Consider the following 19,431-nt stretch of genomic DNA (forward strand, 5'->3'; position numbering starts at 1 on the left):
TTGAAGAACTACTGATAAGACCCAAATATCCAAGCATCCTGTCAGGTAGTCAGGAGAATCCTGGCAGCAGTGTCATTTCAAAGGCTCTTGGGAACCTTTCAAAAGTAATTACTAAAATTTCACCACAAAAGATGCACTATTTAGGGACCCTTAATCAACAGACCTTTCGAAACATAAATGCAGAAGTTTTTGACAAATTCATGCTAAGATGCTGTCAGTGATTTTCAGACCCACTTTCCTCCTGACTTAGCTTGAAGGATCTGGGTAGCTTATAGGGTTGGAAGGATATTGAAAGGGGGTAAAAGAACCAGAAAAGAAGACAACTAGGTCAGATTTGGGGAAGATTATCTAGATTTTATCTAGATTATCTACAAAAAATTACATACATTTTCCAAATGTGTGTAATTACATACATTTTACAAATGTATGTAATTACATACATTTTACCCTTCTCTCCCTCTAAAAATTAGAAACCTGGGGACCTAAGAACAAATCATTCAAGAGAACTTACGTGATTTTCCCCCAGATCACAGAGTAACTCAATGGCAAAGCTGAAATAAAACTCGTTTCCTATAGTCCAGCTTTTTCCTCTATACTGAACATCCTTCTCAAAAACATGTTCTAGGGCTTCCCTGGTGGCGCAGTGGTTGAGAGTCCGCCTGCCGATGCAGGGGACACAGGTTCGTGCCCCGGTCCAGGAAGCTCCCACGTGCCGCGGAGCGGCTGGGCCCGTGAGCCATAGCCACTGAGCCTGCATGTCCGGAGCCTGTGCTCTGCGACGGAAGAGGTCACGACAGTGAGAGGCCCGCGTACCGCAAAAAAAACAAAACAAACAAACAAAAAAAACAAAAAAAAAACATGTTCTAAACAAAATAATAGAGTACCTATGATACTCTGTTCATTCTTTAGTGGAAGTATACTTTGTCCCCGCTCTTAGTTTGAAACACGTGCTTTTAAAAAATCACTTGTTCCCTTAATCTCTAAATCCTTATGCTTGTTTTCACCTGCTGACTGGGCATCCTATTATATTGTTAAGCATTCTAGTCTGGAGATTAGGTCACATGTCTTTTAAAACATATTTTTCCTATCATTGTTCTGGTCTTTCTATACCCACTCATATATAAAAGTCTTCAGTTTAATCATGGAAGTCATGTTCAATTCCTTCTTTCTCCTCTCAAATAGCTAAAAAGCCCAGAACAGTTAAATCCATTCTTTTAAATTTCCATTTTTTCCCTGCTGATTGAATACCTAAAAGATGTGTGTATTTTGCTGATGCTCATACAGAAAACGGACCAGTCACTCTCTGTGGCCCCAGAGGCCTCTGGCCTTAGGAAAAACCAGGAGTGAAGTCATTCCTTGTGCACCACAAAGACAAGAGGAAAAGTCAAAATTAGAGGCATCCTGAAAAATAAATGTATACATGTTCTATTACACCTTTACAACTTGTAGAGGGTTCTTAGCATTACTTAAGCTATTAATATACCACTTTACTGATTGCAAAGAAAGGAAATATATCATTTGTCTAGTGGATATATAATTTATATTTTAACTTTGCTAAGTGTACGTTTCCACACATTTGTACTTAAATGTATCATGAATAACCGTATTACAATATTAAACTACCTGTGAATTAAGGCTTGTTGAGAGGTCTTTAGGGAAGATGTGTGACTGCAAGATATAAATTCAGAAGCCTACCCGTTGGTAGTCCTAGAGGGCAAGGTTTTAGCATCTCCCAAGAGGTCTCACAGGGCAGTGTCTACTGCTCTGATGAATTTTACCAGAGACCAAGGTCTAGCCTTTGAGCTTGCAGGCTCAAAAATCGGATGCTGACAACACATAAAGCACAGATGCATTTCTGAGGAGCACATGCCCCCTCTCCTCCTCCTCATTCACTGGACTCCAGTCTCCCACTCTTTCCTGTTTCTCCTACACGCTGAGCATGCCCCTGCCTCAGGGCCTTGGCATGTGCTGCTTTCCAGGTGACCACGTGCCTCTCTCTCTCACGACCTTCCTGTCTCTGCTTAACTGCCCCCCCATGAGGTCAGCCTTCCCTGACCACCGTGTAAATAATGAAACCACCTCTCCTCCCTTCATACCATATAGGATTGCCAAATACAGCGAATGAAAACACAGGTGCCCAATGAAATCTGAATGTCAGATAAAGAACAAAAATATTTTTAGTATACGTATTTCTGATGCAATATATGGAGCATACTTATACTAAAATATTTTCATTTTTTGTCCCACTTCAAACTTAACGGGGTGGCGGTATTTCATCTGGCAACCTCACCCACATGCTCATACTCTTGGAGGCCAGATAGGGTGGTAACTTAAAGAGGTGACACTGAAGGTGGACAAGGGGGAAGGAACTGACACAAGAATGAACAGGATGGGGACTTTGCTGGTGGTGCAGTGGTTAAGAATCCGCCTGCCAATTCAGGGGACACGGGTTCGATCCCTGGTCCGGGAAGATCCCACGTGCCACGGAGCAACTAAGCCCGTGCACCACAACTACTGAACCTGTGCTCTACAGCCGGCGAGCCACAACTACACAGCCCATGCACCACAACTACTGAAGCTCGCACGCTGCACAAGAGAAGCCACCACAGTGAGAAGCCCGTGCACCGCAATGAAGAGTAGCCCCCACTCGCTGCAACTAGAGAAAGCCCGCACCCAGTAACAAAGACCCAACGCAGCCAAAAATAAATAAATAAAATAAGTTTAAAAAATTTTTCTTGTAAAAAAATAAAGAATCAACAGGATGTGATAACAGACAACGTAGGGAGGAGGGAGAGCTGCCTTGCTCAGCTGGGTAACAGGTAAGTTTACTGAAATGAATCCCACTAGAGGAAGAAAAGGAGATTTGACGAGGAGTGAATTCAGCTGTGGTGGGAAAGAGACGGAGTTAGAAATGTCAAGTTCAAGGTGCCATTAGGAAATACGGGTATGGAATGCAAAAGAGGGTCGGGCTGTGAGGTAAATTCGGGAGTGATTGACATACAAACCATACTTAAAGCCACAGGGCTGGATGGCATTACACAGGAGGTAAGGCCAGAAGGGAGTAAGGGCAACAGCTATCTCCTGAGGAATTGCAATATTTCTCTCTCTTGTCCATTTCACCTGCTTTATTTTTTCTATTTCTTCATATCCTCTGGAGTCCACATAACATATTATGGAATTATTATTACCTGTAAAATCACAGTTAAATCTGCCCAGTTTCACAGACGTTCTATTTATCACTTTTTTTTTATCGAGGTATATTTGATGTACAATATTATATGTTTCAGGTGTACAACATAGTGATTCAAAAATTTTAAAGGTTATACTCCATTTATAGTTATTATAAAATATTGGCTGCATTCCCTGTATTGTACAGTATATCCTTGTGGTTTATTTATTTTATACATAATAATTTGTATCTCTTAATCCCCTACCCCTATCCTGCCCCTCCTTCACTCTCCCCACTGGTAACCACTAGTTTGTTCTCTACATCTGTGAGTCTGTTTCTTTTTTGTTATATTCACTAGCTCATTTTATTTTTTAGTTCCACATATAAGTGATAACCTACAGTATTTTTCTTTCTCTGACTTATTTCACTAAGCATAACTCCCTCCAAGTCTGTCCATGTTGCTGCAAATGGCAAAATTTCATTCTTTTTTATGGCTGAGTAATTTTCCATTGTATATATACACATCTTTGTCCATTCATCTGTTGGTGGACACTGAGGTAGATTCCATATCTTGGCTATTGTAAATAGTGCTGCTGTGAACACTGGGGTGCATGTATCTTTTCAGATTAGTGTTTTTGTTTCTTTCAGGATATATATCCAGGAGTGGGATTGCTGGGTCATGTAGTAGTTCTAGTTTTAGGTTTTTTTGTTTTTTTGTTTTTTGCGGTACGCGGGCCTCTCACTGTTGTGGCCTCTCCTGTTGCAGAGCACAGGCTCCGGGCGTGCAGGCTCAGCGGCCATGGCTCATGAGCCCAGCCGCTCTGCGGCATGTGGGATCCTCCCGGACCGGGGCAGGAACCTGTGTCCCCTGCATCGGCAGGCAGACTCTCAACCACTGCGCCACCAGGGAAGCCCTAGTTTTAGTTTTTTGAGGAACTTCCATACAGTGCTCCACAGTAACTGCACCACCAACAGTGGTTTACATTCCCACCAACAGTGCATGAGGTTCCCTTTTCTCCACATCCTCTCCAGCATTTGTTATTGGTGGGTTTTTTGATCATGGCCACTCTGACAGGTATCACTCTTGTTTTCTAACATGCATTAGGAAAATTGTTTTCTTTACCTTTAGTGACAAAACTCATGACACAGCATTTGTCTCAAGATCAGGGTTAGGGACGTTGAAGAGCAGTAATTTACCACAGACATAGAACTAGTTTTTTTTTTTTTTTTTCATAAATGGATCAAAATAACAGCCTTTAGGTGTTTTGCTTTTTTTTTTTTTTTTTTTAAGGCTGACAGACTTCCCATTGACAGAGGCCTTTCATTTAATTGTTACTAGTTGCCCTGGGGACTCCTGTACACTTCATACTTTGCTAATACGTCTGATGAAGGATTACAGAGTATCCTAGGTTGGGAGAAAAACAATGGTTAACAATAAGAGGTTAGCACCTTGGATCAGAATATAACAAAAAAATATGGAAAAGTGACCAAATGAGAAAAAAATGGGAACACGGCTATTTTAACAAAGAGGTAATGAGGGGTCACAGAACCTTCACTACTAATTTTTTATCCAAAACCATTCCCCCAGAGGAGTATACCAGGTTAGGAGCTATAATCTTTATTTAATAATTGTGAAGCTTTCCTCTACTTTAAAAATTTAGGAGTTACAAAGTACATTTGTCAGCAGTAGGACTCTTACCCAGTACCATACTGAACATGAGGAATTCTTCAAAACACAAAATAAAATTCTCTATATAATAGCATACTTCTACTCTGAGTTTAAGGGTGCAGCGTGTGTTGATTAGTAAAAGCCAAATTTCAGAAGAATAGTTTTTCCTTATAATCAATAGAAAACTAGTTTAAAAGGGTGTATGTGTATAGTTTGAGGCCTAACTTTATAATCAATTCCATCAAGACACTTAACCTGAAATTTTGGATCCTCCCGGACCAGGGCAGGAACCCGCGTCCCCTGCATCGGCAGGCGGACTCTCAACCACTGTGCCACCAGGGAAGCCCCTATTTTCTGTTTTTATTACTTTTGATGATAACTCGGTACTTTTGCCTTAGAACAGATTAAGGGAAATGCATGAGAAAGAGGAACTATTATGAGACATAAGCTTCTATCATAGAGAAAAGTCTTAAGAAAGTAATTAAAGCAAGTTTTGAGATGATCTCTGTGATGTATATTTATTAATACAACTCTCTTCCCCACCCTCTTTTGACAACTAAACTGAAACGGGCACATTCAAATTGTTTATCTGCAGTGTGAAAATATGCAAACATGCCTTATGTCATAATCTCGACATAATAGTAAAACTGATGAAAGAATATGGAATAGCTAATTCTGAGTAGCTTCAAGATTTTAATATTAAAGGTGTTACCGAATTCCTCCATATTACTCTTGAATTCCATCCCAACTGGCCCAATATTGCAAGCAATCGTTAGGCACACCATTGAGTTAAGTAAAGCAATTAAAAGACTCGATTCATCCTTCATATATTTAAGTGTAACAGCAGATTGTTGACAGCTTCACATACTCCAGCGCTGAAACCCTAGCCTCTCCCTCAGATTTGTTATATTTTATTTTTAGGCTGTAATCACTTCCCTCCGGTAAATGGTTAGTGACCACAGGCACAGGTCTGCACATGAGGAAACTAAAACGAGAACTTCGTGCCGTGAATCAGACACACAAGACATGAGAAGAGCCCCTGTCAGGCCAGGCCCGAAATGTTATACTCTTCAATAATACTTATGACAGGGCTGTGCTGACGTTCTCAATGAAAGCAAACGATACTTGCAGTTAAGCAATTTCCATGGCACGTTTAGTGTGGGCTGTTTCACAAGCATCTCCTACCAAATGCCCCGATAAAAAACAACTCTTCATTTTTTTATTCTTTAGGAATTTCCTTTAGTGCTTCGGGTTACGTGAATCTTACTAGAGTTCCAATCAATTTGGAATTCACACTCTTAGGAAAATCTTTCAGAAAGATTAATTTGGTAGGGTAAATTGGGCGAGAATTATATTCATTTCAGTCTTCCTACATACAATATAACCTGATTAAAGAATTGAGATAGCCAAGCTACAAGAGCAAAACATTCAGGGGAATCCCAAGATGGAGGCGTTTCAGTTACGCAAGATGATCAGTACTGTTCTCAAGATCTATAGCGAACAGTACTGTATTATACACCTAGAAATGTGTTACCGGAGAGGAGCTCAGGCTCAGTGCTCTTACCCCTCCCAAAAGAGTTATTAAAGTCTGGGCTTCCCTGGTGGCGCAGTGGTTCAGGGTCCGTCGCCGATGCAGGGGACACGGGTTCGTGCCCCGGTCCGGGAAGATCCCACATGCCGCAGAGCGGCTGGGCCCGTGAGCCATGGCTGCTGGGCCTGCGCATCCGGAGCCTGTGCTCCGCAACGGAAGAGGCCACAACAGTGAGAGGCCCGCATACCGCAAAAAAAAAAAAAAAAAAAAAAAAGTTATTAAAGTCTAAATAAATAAATATATGCAACCTGGTAGTGTAAGGTGCAAGACAACCAGCTAAGAAAAAGATAATAATAATAAAAAGAAATAGTTAATCATCCCAAAGGTGAGTGTTCCTCTGTTTTCCACAAACATACGGCATTAGAGTCACCTGGGGAGCTGGTTAAAGATGTAAATTACTGAATCACACCCCAGGCTGTCCCGCATCATAGGAGTCTCTGGGAGTGGGACTCCAGAATCAGTACCCCAGATGATTCTTGCTCACGCTAAAACTGGAAAACCATTTATGTAGATCCTTCAAATCATCATCATCAGGAACATTTATTTATTACACACTAGCACATGCCTAGAAACTGATTCATTCTCCTTTCAAACCAAAAAAGTCCTATCCCCTCTGATTAAATTGCATTTCCTGCTACGTCTCTTAAAAGGAAGAGATGTAAAAAAGATTCAGAAGAGGGACTTCCCTGGTGGTCCAGTGGGTAAGACTCTGTGCTCCCAATACAGGGGGCCTGGGGCTCTATCCTTGGTCAGGGAACTAGATCCCTCATGCATGCTGCAACTAAGAAGTCTGCGTGCCGCAACAAAGAGCATGCATGCTGCAACTAAGACCTGGCGTAGCCAAAATAAATAAATATATATATTTTTTAATTCAGAAGAGTAGCAACATTATCAGAATAAACTCCCTGCCCTAGGGACTTCTTTTTACTATGAGTCATGCCCGATTTTTCTGAAAAAAAGAGTTTACCCCCAAAAAAAGTATGATAGCCACAGGATGTCATTTGTACAGTGTTAGAATATTCAAACTTTCACGTAGATTATTTTATGAAATGTACCTCTTGCCAACTTAGTAAAAAATCATAAAGACTTACAAAACACTCTGAGAGACTCAGATATGTTATATCTTTATAAGAGATTGTTTTTATGAGTGCTCAAAAGTCTCTACTAGGGTATGTTTATACCTGTTTAGCAAAAATTCCGAAAGAAACATTCAAAAGAATAAGCACAATAAGACTCATAGTCTCAGGACACATCATCATATGTGACCATGGTCAGAATATATCATATGTGTTCCTTTGCATACAGGGTGAGTTGAAGTTTCTCTTTGCTCAGCAAATGGCTTTTCAATGTGTCTAGTTCAACTTTGTAATGCAAAGTACATTGAGGTCAGTAACTTACGCATACTCAATGTTCAAGTAAAGCCTTTCAAATTAGCCACCAGATGATTTTGAAAAATCAGGTGGAAGTGAATGTTTCAAATTGCCTTCAAGTCCTTTGGAAATATTTATGAGGTTGATAACTGAACAGTTGCAAATAAATATTATCTATTTAGTTCAAAAAGTGCTCTCACAACTGTTAATCTTTTGTTTGCCTTATCTGAGATACTACAAAATTGATATATAATTAAACTACATTTCCTTTTCTATTTCTTGTTCTGTTTTTCACTTTTCCATAATTAACATTAGCTGTGTCCTTGGTTTATCCTAACTGGGGATGGGTTTCCGTACTTACAATTTGAATAACTTGAAAAACTTCATTTAAAGGGGAAAGGGAAAAATAGACACACACAGAGATGTACATACATATTTATGTTTGTAAATATCAGTGAGAGAAAGAAAAGGCTATTTAGACTAATATAATATGCATATAAAAATGTAATTTTAGACATTCTCAGTGTGCAATGTGAAGGTCAATGGGGAAAACAATAAATTATTATCTATTTTGTGCTAGCAGATTGAATCTATGGCCTCTTCAACCCTAATAAGATTTATTTTGATATTTTTTAAAAATAAAGACTATAAATAACATTTGGAGACTGGACAAGAGGTGGCCTGGATACCTGGCTTGTCCCTGCTCACCACGGAAGCGGAAGCAGGAAGCAGGAGTGTCGCTGCCCAGAACCAAAGCTTCCAAGAGCCAACGGGTCTCATGGCGCCTCAAAACCATGGGATCCAGTGGCCACAGACCTGCAACAGAACAAAATATCTGAATTGAGCTTATTGCATACAGTTCCCTTCATCATTATCTCCAGAAAATCCTCGTCACCAAAGAGAACACAATAGATTTTTACAATATATATAATTATATAATTGGATATCTGCTTATACATGTAATTAGACATGATATATTAATATATACCTTATTATGCATGAAAGCCTCTGAAAATATTTTCAGATTAGTTCCTAATTAGTTATCAATGTCCATAGAGCCTCATATAACTTAAATTTCTCTTCTTCTAAATTTTTTTAAAGCCACGCTACTTACGATGATTTGTATATATCTTTATTTTTAATCCTGGTAAAATACACATAACAAGGTTTACCATCTTAACCATTTTTAAGTGTACAGTTCAGTGGCATTCAGTATCTTCATGCTGTATAATCACCACCACCACCTGTCACTTTTCATCCTGCAAAACTGAAACTCTGTATCTATTAAACAGTAACTCCCCATTTCTCCCACCCCAGCCCCTGGCAACAACCATTCTGTTTTCTGTCTCTACAAATTTGACTGCTCTAGGTCACATGCACGTGGAATCACGCTGTATTTATCCTCTTGTGACTTTATTCACCTGGCATATTGTCCTCGAGTTTCAACCATCCTGTAGCATGTGTCAGTATTTTCTTTCATTTTTTCTTTTTTTTTTTTTTTTTTTTTTGCGGTACACAGGCCTCTCACTGTTATGGCCTCTCCCATTGCGGAGCATAGGCTCTGGACGCGCAGGCTCAGCGGCCATGGCTCACGGGCCCAGCCGCTCCACGGCATGTGGGATCTTCCCAGACCGGGGCACAAACCCGTGTCCCCTGCATCGGCAGGCGGACTCTCAACCACTATGCCACCAGGGAAGCCCTATTCTTTCTTTTTAAAACTGAATAACATTCCACTGTACATACATACCACATTTTGTTCATCCATTCCTCCTCCACTGATGGACACTGGGTGCTCCCACCTTTTGGCTATTGTGAATAATGATGCTATGAACATGAATGTACAAAAATCCGTTCAAGTCCCTGCTTTCAATGCTTTCCAGAAATGGAATTGGTGGGTCATATGCTAATTCTACTTTTAATTTTCTGAGGAACCGCCATACTGTTTTCCATAGCAGATGCAACATTTTACATTCCCACCAACAATGCACCATGGTTCCAGTTTCTCCAATCCTTGTCAAGATTCTTTATTCTGATTTTTTGTTTCGTTTCATTTTGTTTTGTTTTTTTTTTTAACAGCAGCCATCCTAATGGATGTAAGATGGTATCTCATTGTGGTTTTGATTTTTATTTCCCTAAGGATTAGTGATGTTGAGCATCTTTTATTAACTATTTGTATATCTTCTTTGGACAAATGTCTATCAAAATCCTTTGCCCATTTTTTTTTGGCCTCACGGCATGTGGGATCTTAGCTCCCTGACCAGGGATCAAACCTGTGCCCCCTGCATTGGCAGCACGGAGTCTTAACCACTGGACCACCAGAGAAGTCCCCTCTTTTTGCCCATTTTTTTTAAGCTGGTTGTTTGTTTTGTTTTTGTTGCACTGTAGGAATTCTTTATATATTTTGGATATTAACCCCTTATCAGACATAATGATCTGCAAACTTTTTTTTTCATGTTGTGGGTTGTTTTTTCACTCTGTTAATTGTTTCCTTTGCTACATTGAAGTTTTTTATTTTTATGTAGATTAATTTATCTGTTTTTTTTTCTTTTGTTGCCCGTTCTTTCGGTCATATAAAATGGTTTGTATTTTTAAAATAGAATTATATTATTCACAATTCTATTTTCTCTTCTGAATATTAGTGTTACTTATTTTGGCTTAACTTATTACATTTTCCATAAGTCTAACTATGTTTGTTACTGGATTGAATAGTCACTGCTACTGGAGTGATTACTGCACACGTGAAAAGTAATCTTTCTTTCTATTTAAAGAAAAAAGGGATATATGCAATGACTACCTCATCTGAGCCTGCCATTGGCATCATTTTTAACTTTAGTTTGTTACCTCCCATAATTATTTGTCTTTCTGAATGTAGATTACTACTTTGCAGATATTACAATAAAAGATTTATTAAAAAGAATCCCTGTAATGGAAAACTTAAACATTACTTAAATTTATTTTTTATATTGAAGTAACTAACATGGAAACAAACTGCAAGTAAACATATAATGGCCCTCTCAGTGTATTTAACAATTGCAGTATTATTATAATAGCTATTGTAAGAGTATTAAATATACAAGTAATATGGGCTTCCCTGGTGGTGCAGTGGTTGAGAGTCCACCTGCTGATGCAGGGAACACGGGTTCGGGCCCTGGTCCGGGAAGATCCCACATACCGTGGAGCGGCTAGGCCCGTGAGCCATGGCCGCTGAGCCTGCGTGTCCGGAGCCTGTGCTCCACAACGGGAGAGGCCACAACAGTGAGAGGCCTGTGTACCGCAAAAAAAAAAAAAAAAAAAAAAAAAAAAAAAAAAATATATATATATATATATATATATATATATACAAGTAATATTATATTATTTTTTGCCATACTTCAAAGTCAAATATGAAAGACTGCATCACACCGAAGCCTAGATGTTGTCAATAGACACTCTTTAGAAAAAAACTAAAGCCACCATCTTTGATATTCTGTATGTGCCAAATACCCTAAGATCAGCATTTTTTAATTAATTCAAGATTTAGATATTTCTGGATGAATAGCTAGAAGCAGAAGTTGCAATATTAAAACCACATGTGTGGTTCTAAAAATCAGACAGCTGGTTTTATGCCTTATTTCTTTTGAACTCTCTCATCCAGCTATGGTCGTAATCCTCATATGACTTTGGAAACTTATCCTAGCTATTATTTCAAGGCCGTTGGTAACTGTTCAAGTAATTAATTCTATTTCAAATAAATGAACTCACAAATATGGATCTAACTTTCAGAGAGATCCTTGATTGTTTGCATTTTTAACCAAACTGACTTTTGAGTTGATAAGTTAGCAGTATAGCACAGTGGTTAAAACTTCATGCCTAGGTTCCACCACTTATGAATGAGTTACATGATTTCACCAAGACTTCATTTATTCATCTGAAAACTGGGAATAATACTAGCAATAAATTGTTTAATACCTGGAAAGAGTATAGCACAGGGCACAGTAAGCACAGTAAGTGTTCAAAAAAGTATCTGCTATTATAATTGTTTGCTCCACATATTCATAAAAAATAATTAGTAAAAATTTAGTTATATTTATCTATTCATCCTGAGATTGATAGTTATGTTTGAACAATGGAGAAATGCCAAAGCATCCTAAAAATTTATGTTCATTGAAGCTTTGGTCCCTGTTTCAGCAACAAAGAACCAGAGAGCTATATAGCCATAAGCATATGAATTCAAACTTGAGGTTTCCCAACTATTTCTTTGAGTCACTTCGAGGGTAAGAGTACTTAACTTCACACTCATTTCCTCAAAATGTTTGAAGAATTGATGTTATGGTTAGTTGACTAAATGTTCTAGTTACAAAAGAATTGCCATTCCACCACTCTACTGAAATGTCTCCAGCCAAGTTGAGCAAAACTTGAAAGAAGGATCCTTTTCTCTTTGCATCTAATTCAACTCTCCGTGGCATTCCCAACAGCTGATCACTCCCTCCTTCTTGAAACCCTCACTCTCATTGGCCCCCCTGCCCTCACACTCTCAGGTATTTCCTTCTAATTCCCCTTCTTAGATCTTCTTTCTACCTGATTTCTTAATGGTGGGGTCTATGGGTCCTCCTCTCCTCTCTCTTTATAATGTCTCTTAGGTAATCTTACCAATCCTCTCGGCTTTAAGCAGTATCTGTCAGATGATGGGTCTAAAATTTACCTCTCCAGTCTAATCCTGGTCTCCGAACTTTAGACTTTGCATCCAGCGGCCTACTCACTATTCCCTCTCAGACATCACAGAGACATCTATAACTTCATACAAATCGAATGCTTGGTTCTTAACCACACCTTGCTCCTGTCACGTTCTTCCCAGTCTCCATGATTAGCCCCCATCAAAGCGCTCCAACTAGACACCCAAGCATCACATGGATTCTTCCACCTTCTGTACCACCATCTCACACATCCCCATCAACAGGTCGCATCAGTGTTACCCCAAACACGTCTCAAACCCACTAACCATTGCTCTCCTCTCTTCTGCCACTGGCCTAGCTCAGGTTGCCCTGGTGTAGACTCCTCCAAAACTTCCTAACTGATTCCCCATCCACGATGGGCTCCTGACTGAGTTCACTCTCTACATAGCACTAGACAGCTTTCCTTAAAGTCAAGGTTGGATCACGTCACACCCTATTTCTAACCCTTCAATGGTTTCCCACTGAACTTCGAATATAATCCAAAAAGCTTTCTATGGTCTAGAAGCCCTGAGTAAACTGGCTCCTATCCACCTCTCCTGCTGATGTCCTATTCCTCAAATTCCCTGACTCCTTCCAGCCTCAGGGCTTTTGCACATGCTGTTTCCTCATCCAGGAACATGCTGGGTCCTGTTCATCCTTCATCTTTCCATGTAAATGTTACTATGTGGCAGAGCCCTTCCCTGACCAATAGACGCCCTGGCCCCACTCTTCTCTAGCTCAGACTTTTCTGTCTGTACACATGTTTATGGCCTTCACTCAACTCTAAGCTCCTGAGGGCAGGGACTGTGTGTCTTGTTCATCACTGTATCCTGGTGTCTGGCATAGTACCTGGAAAAGCAGGACTCAGTAAATATTCTTTGAACTGAAAGGGAGGAAACTGCCAATTTTTAAATCTTAAGACACAGTGAAGTATACTTACGTTTGAATCTGTAGTGACAATAGTTTAATCTTTCAGAATTCTTAAGTCATTTCAGAATCTTATAATATTTTAAGGGTCATTGTAATGTACATCCTTTCTTTTTGTATGTTTCAAAAAAAGTGCTTGCTATTGGAGGTTTCTGTTGTTTCAATCCTGATTAGACATGTACGCAGCTACGAACATCTGAAAAAACTTTTTACAGGGTCTCAAAATGAAGCCTTGCTTGTGTTTAAAAAAAAAAAGAAGACACCTTTCCCAGATATTTTCCCTCTGCTGCAGGCAATTTCAGGGTTGACCCCAACAAAAGTGTCAAGGGCAACACTTCCCTTGAGGTCTTCCTGGACCTCTCTCCCAGATCCTTCCCACAGTCCCCAGATACCTGCTGTCCTCAGGCTGCTTCTAGCTGTTCTCCACCCACCTCTGGTGCCCTCCCTGGATTTCTCAATCCTGGGCTTTGCCCACCATCCGAAAATCTCCTTCCTCATTGAAACTTGCCTGTTTTCTCTCCTGTCTGCTCAGATCCCAGCTCGTGACTATCAAGATCGTTTTACAAATGAATCCAAGCCAGTGTTATCACAGTGTAATGTGTTGTTCTTTCCAGGTGAGATTTCAACTTTAACCTTCAATACTTTACCAACTGAGTGACTGATGTAGAACCTCAGGATAATATATGTAGATGCTGAGGTTTCTTAGGGCCCCCACATCACTTTTTTCCAGACTTATATAAAGATGGCTCTTGATGCATTTTAAGAAGGATATGGAGATTACTGGCAACATACTTGGTCTCATTTTCTGAAGCAGAATTTCCTTTATATATGATATTTTATTTAATATTCATAATACGTTAAGAGGCAGGCATGCCTGCTCCTAACATTAGCAGGGTACAGGGCAAGAGATCCGCATTCCATATGTCTAAATATTTAAAAGTTAAAAATAAAGCTAATAAAACTGATAAGAAGTATATATTTTCTCCTTTCATCTTGACAAATAAACTTTCACAAAGACCTAAAAGCCAAGGTCACGTTCAAAATTGAACAGAGAAAGGCTACAAGGGATGCAGTGGCCTCTGGCCTAGACAAAGCCCCTCCCTTACTGTTTCCCATTCCTGGTTCCATCTGCACCCCGAGGGGCCTCACTCACACTTGTGGGAACGTTCCAGTCAGCCCAAGCTTTGTCCACAGCACCTGCAAACATCTCTCCTTGACCACCCCTTGGGCTTAGGATTGTTCACACCAGTGGCTTGGTCTGTCCCTGGGAAGATGGACCCAAGGAAGAGGTGTCCAGATCCTGCATGATGACTAAAGGTCATTTGGTCAGGGAATGTCAGGATCTTGGATTCCCACAGCCTAGTTTAGGAGCTCTGGCTTTGGGTGGGCAGGTCCCCTTACCTCTGTGGACTCTTACCACTGAGAGCAGGTGCACAGACAGAGCAAGACCTTCTAAACCGTAGAGCCCAGAGCAGGGACCTTCTTGCCTGGTACAGACATGAAACATTAAAGCTCACAGAGAGGATCCCAGAGCCTGGGGTTCAAGTTTAGGTCCGCTTGACTAAAAATCCTCTGCTGTTACCCCATGAGTTTCCTATCAGGGTGTGGGACAGACCTATCACATCCCTGTAAGCTTCCTTTTCAAATTTCAGCTAATCTCCATCAAGATTCAAGCCAGACCCTCCACAGTTCCTTCCCAGTACGAAAGTCACCATCGTGAGTGTGCCCAGCACTGGCCGTCTTGGGCAGACAACACTCCTGGAGACCAGGAACCCTCGAAGGTCATCCAGACAGCCCTGCCTGCAGCTGGTTTCTCATTGTCTTAACAGCAAAGAGAAGTCGGCTGCCTGAAGGCTGGCCTCTGACCTCTACCAAAACCCATTATTCTCACCATCCTTTGCCAACCAGAATATCTGTGGAGACTGGTTGGGCTTAGGGAATTTTAAAGAGCTACTGTCCTTTAAACTTCTTTAATCCAGTTCTTGAAATCTTAGATGGCAACTATAAAAACTGAGAATATTTGAATTAGGACATAGATTTTTAAAATTTTCTTATTAACGTATATTTGTGTACAGAGACCACAGAGAGGACAGAAAGGAATATTGGGAAATCTTCATCTTTCATCCCATTGACAGGATGTGGTCCTACTATATACACTGTGGACACCAAAGCAGTGAGCCAAACAGTCCCTGGGTCACTCTGGTCAGGGAGATGGCAAACAAACAGACACATACGTCATCTTTTAGAGTCAGACACTAGGAAGCAAAGGAATGCAGAATCAGTAGACAGAATGACGGAATAGGGGCTGCCTAGATAAGATGGTCGGGGGCCATCTCAAAGGAAACCAAGCCAAATCTGCCTATAGAACATGAATAATTTTACTCTATGCCATCAAATAGTTGATAATGCTCATTCTGCATCTCTGAAATCTGGTCTTAGGTAAAGGGGCAGAGCATTAGATCTAATACCAAGTAGAAAATAACATGCAAAAGATAAGTGAGAGGAGAAAACGGAAAGGCAACACTGATTCGCTTTACGTAAGCTGTTAACTGAGCAACACACGTCGACTTTAAAAAATAGGCTTGAGTTGTTCAATGGCTGAAAGAACCCATGTTTTCAGAACATTCATTATAAAAAGAAATGCTGTGTAAGTGGGTAGAGGGTTGATTTTTAAATCAAACCTTCTTGACTACCCTCCAATGTGCCTGTACACAACTCCACCAAGGAAATCTGGCCATACTGTTATGAAGTGACACATCTTGTAAATAAGCAAAAGCAACAGGTGTTACACATCTGTTCTTTGACCAATCTTTAGAATCTATCTTTAGTGAAGCCATAGTAGAGTCTATAAACTATTGTAAAAAATTGGCTGGAAAGTCATGCCTGTGCAGTTACAAATCCAAGCCCACACCAGGAAAAAAAAATCCTCAAGAGCTTAGGACTCCATCCAGCATTATTTCATAATTTTGCTATTGACCGTAGTCATGAAATTGAAGTTATTCCGCAAGGTCTTTTGCAGCTTCGGCAATGTTTCTGCCCTTGTTATATTCTACAGAAACCTCTTGATTTTTATCTTTTAATTACAGGCATCATCTTTAACTTAGGAATCCAGGCTAGAAATTTCAAAATCATCTTGAATTCATTCTTCATCCCCCATATAAAATCTCTTGCAAAATCTGTCAAATCTACTTTTGAAATGGTTTTTGAATCCATACCAACTTCCCCATCCTCACAAAAGCTGCCTTAGTTCACTTCCCTACAATTTTGAATCTGGAAACGTGCGATTGACTCCAATCATCTCCTCTCCCCCAGGACTGTTCCCTGGAGTTCCATCTCCCTACTGCCCAGGAATTCTGTTTCTAAAGCAAAGACCCGGCTTTCGTGTTCTGCCTTCTCAAAGCCTCCTGGTGCTTTCCATGCCCACTCCTTAGGGCAGCAGGCACTCAAGGCTGTGTTACTTCAGGGCCTCCACTCATCTGACCAGGCTCATGTCCAAACAAACTCTGCTCCATCAAACTATTCCCAAGTCCCAAAATGTGCCAGGCTTCTGCGCATGCTGGAATGTTCTTCCAACTCTCTTCCGTCTAATCTGCCCTCCACGTGTAGTTCACATGCTGCGTCCTCTGTGAAGTCTGCAAGCCCCATCTCAGAAGTCATTACTCACTGCCGTGTGATCCACCAGCGCTCAGGATCCAGCCCTGCTTCAGCTTGGTCTACACTGCATTGTAGTAACTTGTGTGCATTCTGTGTCCTTTCTCTACTGAATATCTTGGCGAAAACAGGTTGTATCTGATAGTTGCATTTTGTTTCAACTTGGCATTTAATAGATCCTCATTTGATCAATTTGTAGGATGAATATAGTCTAAGGCAGTCCTATTTGGACTACAATGAAGCAAATGAAAGGTTGAAACCAAGTAATATATTCAGATAGGGACTTAACGATTACAAAAAATATAGATGAGGTGAAGAGTTATAGAGAAATAGAGGAAAAACTACTACACGAAGGCTCAGGGAACATAATTTCAGTTATTTAGTGAGACCAAAGGAATACTATTGAACTTTTCTTCTTTTACCAAAAACATACTTCCTGGTTCGTAATGTATATAGTTCTCTAAAACTGATCAACTCTGTCACATTTCCTCAAAGTTCTGTTATTTCTCTTGTCACTTCAAAACTAGTATCGACTTCCCAGGGGGTCACCAGGCTTAGGTTCCCCTTGAGCAGGTTTAACCAACTCTCTCCACCCTCAACAACCTGTTTCTTTTATTGACCCACTTCTCTAAAAGACAGCTGTCACCATCAGCTTTCTTTCTGGATACTATTCTCAGTTTCAACCACCATGACCGACCTATATTTTGTCAGATTTTAATTCTCTAGCTCAGCCTCCACAGGTATTTCTATATCAATGACCCAATGCCGCTTCAAATTTTCAGTAAATATTGTATCTTTTTGCCTCATCTATCGACTTTTCCTGATGTTCCCATTTGGAAGCCTCTACTAATGTTGCGATCAAATAACCTTGCGATCTCAGGATTATCTTTGCTTTCTCTCCGAGAGGAATCAGAGGTGCTTTGGGCCTCACAACCTCTGCACGGATAAGAGAGGCCTGTAGTTCCACTCTTTTTTTTTTTTGGTACCGTGCTTGCATTTCCCATCTTTCTATCATTTCCAAATTCGATGTGCAACTTCCTCACCTGGTTATCTCACTCGTGCCCTGCAGAATCACACCCTATCGAGCCCCTGGCCCTTCAGCTCTCCTCTCCAATCTTCCCTGGGCAGGTGCTATCTGATATCCTCATCTCTGGTTTCACCCCAGCTACGATTCTCCAACTTACCAGGCACATGACGGCTCACGCCCACCTCGAAGCCTCCACACGTGCCTTTCCTTCTGGCTTGAAGGTCCTCTCTCCTGCTCTGTTCTGCTAAGCCTCCTTATTCTCTGCCTGTTTAAGATATACTCCTCAACGTGGCCCACCTCAAATATTTTTTCCAGCATCCTCTCCAGGTTATATATTGCATCTCTCTAGCTCTGCTAGTTCATATTCCTGCTAATTTTTCATTCTTCGCTTGAATTTGTATTTATGATGCCAATTGGCCAGACAACCATGGTCTCTATCTGCGTATCTTCTCCTGTCTTTAAACCATCCATTCTGTGTACCCATCGGGCATTCCTGTCTGCTGGGGGAAAAAATGAACTAAAATTGCAGCAGGAGAGATTAAACTGAAGGACCAGAAAGTAGATGGGAACTTTCTATTTCTGGAGAATACCACGGGTTTCCATCTGTTTTAGGTGGTTTCCTTGGATGATGATGATTCAGGCACAGAGATCACGTCCCAACTGTGAGAATGAATAATCATACTTGGTTTTCTGTCAGCTTTTTGCTCTTTCTCTGGCCTTTTTTTTTTTTAATCAGGTTCAAGCTCTCTCCCCTGCTCTATCGCCCACCTTCTCCCTCCTTTCTCAGGAAACCCCACTTAGATTCCTGACCAGTCCTAGAGATCATCCTGGACAACACCTCATAGAAGCACCTGCCTGTAACTTTCTCCATTTTCTAACACCCGGGGAGAGAATGAACTTTCCACCCTGGGCATCACCATCCTCTTTTCCATCCTGAAGAGCTATTCCTCAGGAAGGGGTTTTAGGGACATGTTGCACCGTCTGAAGACCTAAACATCTCGGCTCCTCTTCTGCAGGCACACGTCAAAGATCTCTACTTAGAGAGGGTCCCACCGTTTTTTCCCCACGGACCAGAAGGAGATGCCGAAAGACTGTCATTCAGTTGAAGAGTTTATTAAATCCCTTAAAGAATGACAGTGGCACTTGTTTTGGGGCAGAAGAAGCACCATTGCTCTCTCCCTCTCTCTCTCTCTTTTTTTTTTTTTTTTTTGTCGGGATGGGTGGGAAGGGGGCTGTTGGAGAAGTTTTATCTCCTCCGCTCCATTATCAGGCAGATATAAAACCCTTTTGCGCGTCCGGACCATCCTCCCATCTGGTTTCTCCTAGGCCTCCTCCT

At 40.8% G+C, this 19,431-nt stretch overlaps 1 protein-coding gene across 1 annotated transcript in view; it reads right to left on the reverse strand.

The window, feature by feature from the left end:
* COL19A1 (collagen type XIX alpha 1 chain) overlaps positions 1 to 8,579 on the reverse strand; it is a gene marked incomplete at both ends in the record, with an annotated part of 357,838 nt that extends 349,259 nt beyond the window's left edge. The window contains one exon of the mRNA XM_081251264.1: positions 8,489 to 8,579. Within this exon, the coding sequence (XP_081107390.1) occupies positions 8,489 to 8,579 (91 nt within the window). The remainder of the gene's footprint in view (positions 1 to 8,488) is intronic.
* Between the last annotated feature and the right edge of the window lie 10,852 nt (positions 8,580 to 19,431).

Source organism: Mesoplodon bidens (assembly GCF_964165515.1).
Source record: "Mesoplodon bidens genome assembly, chromosome: 12".
NCBI classification, from domain to species: Eukaryota; Metazoa; Chordata; class Mammalia; order Artiodactyla; family Ziphiidae; genus Mesoplodon; species Mesoplodon bidens.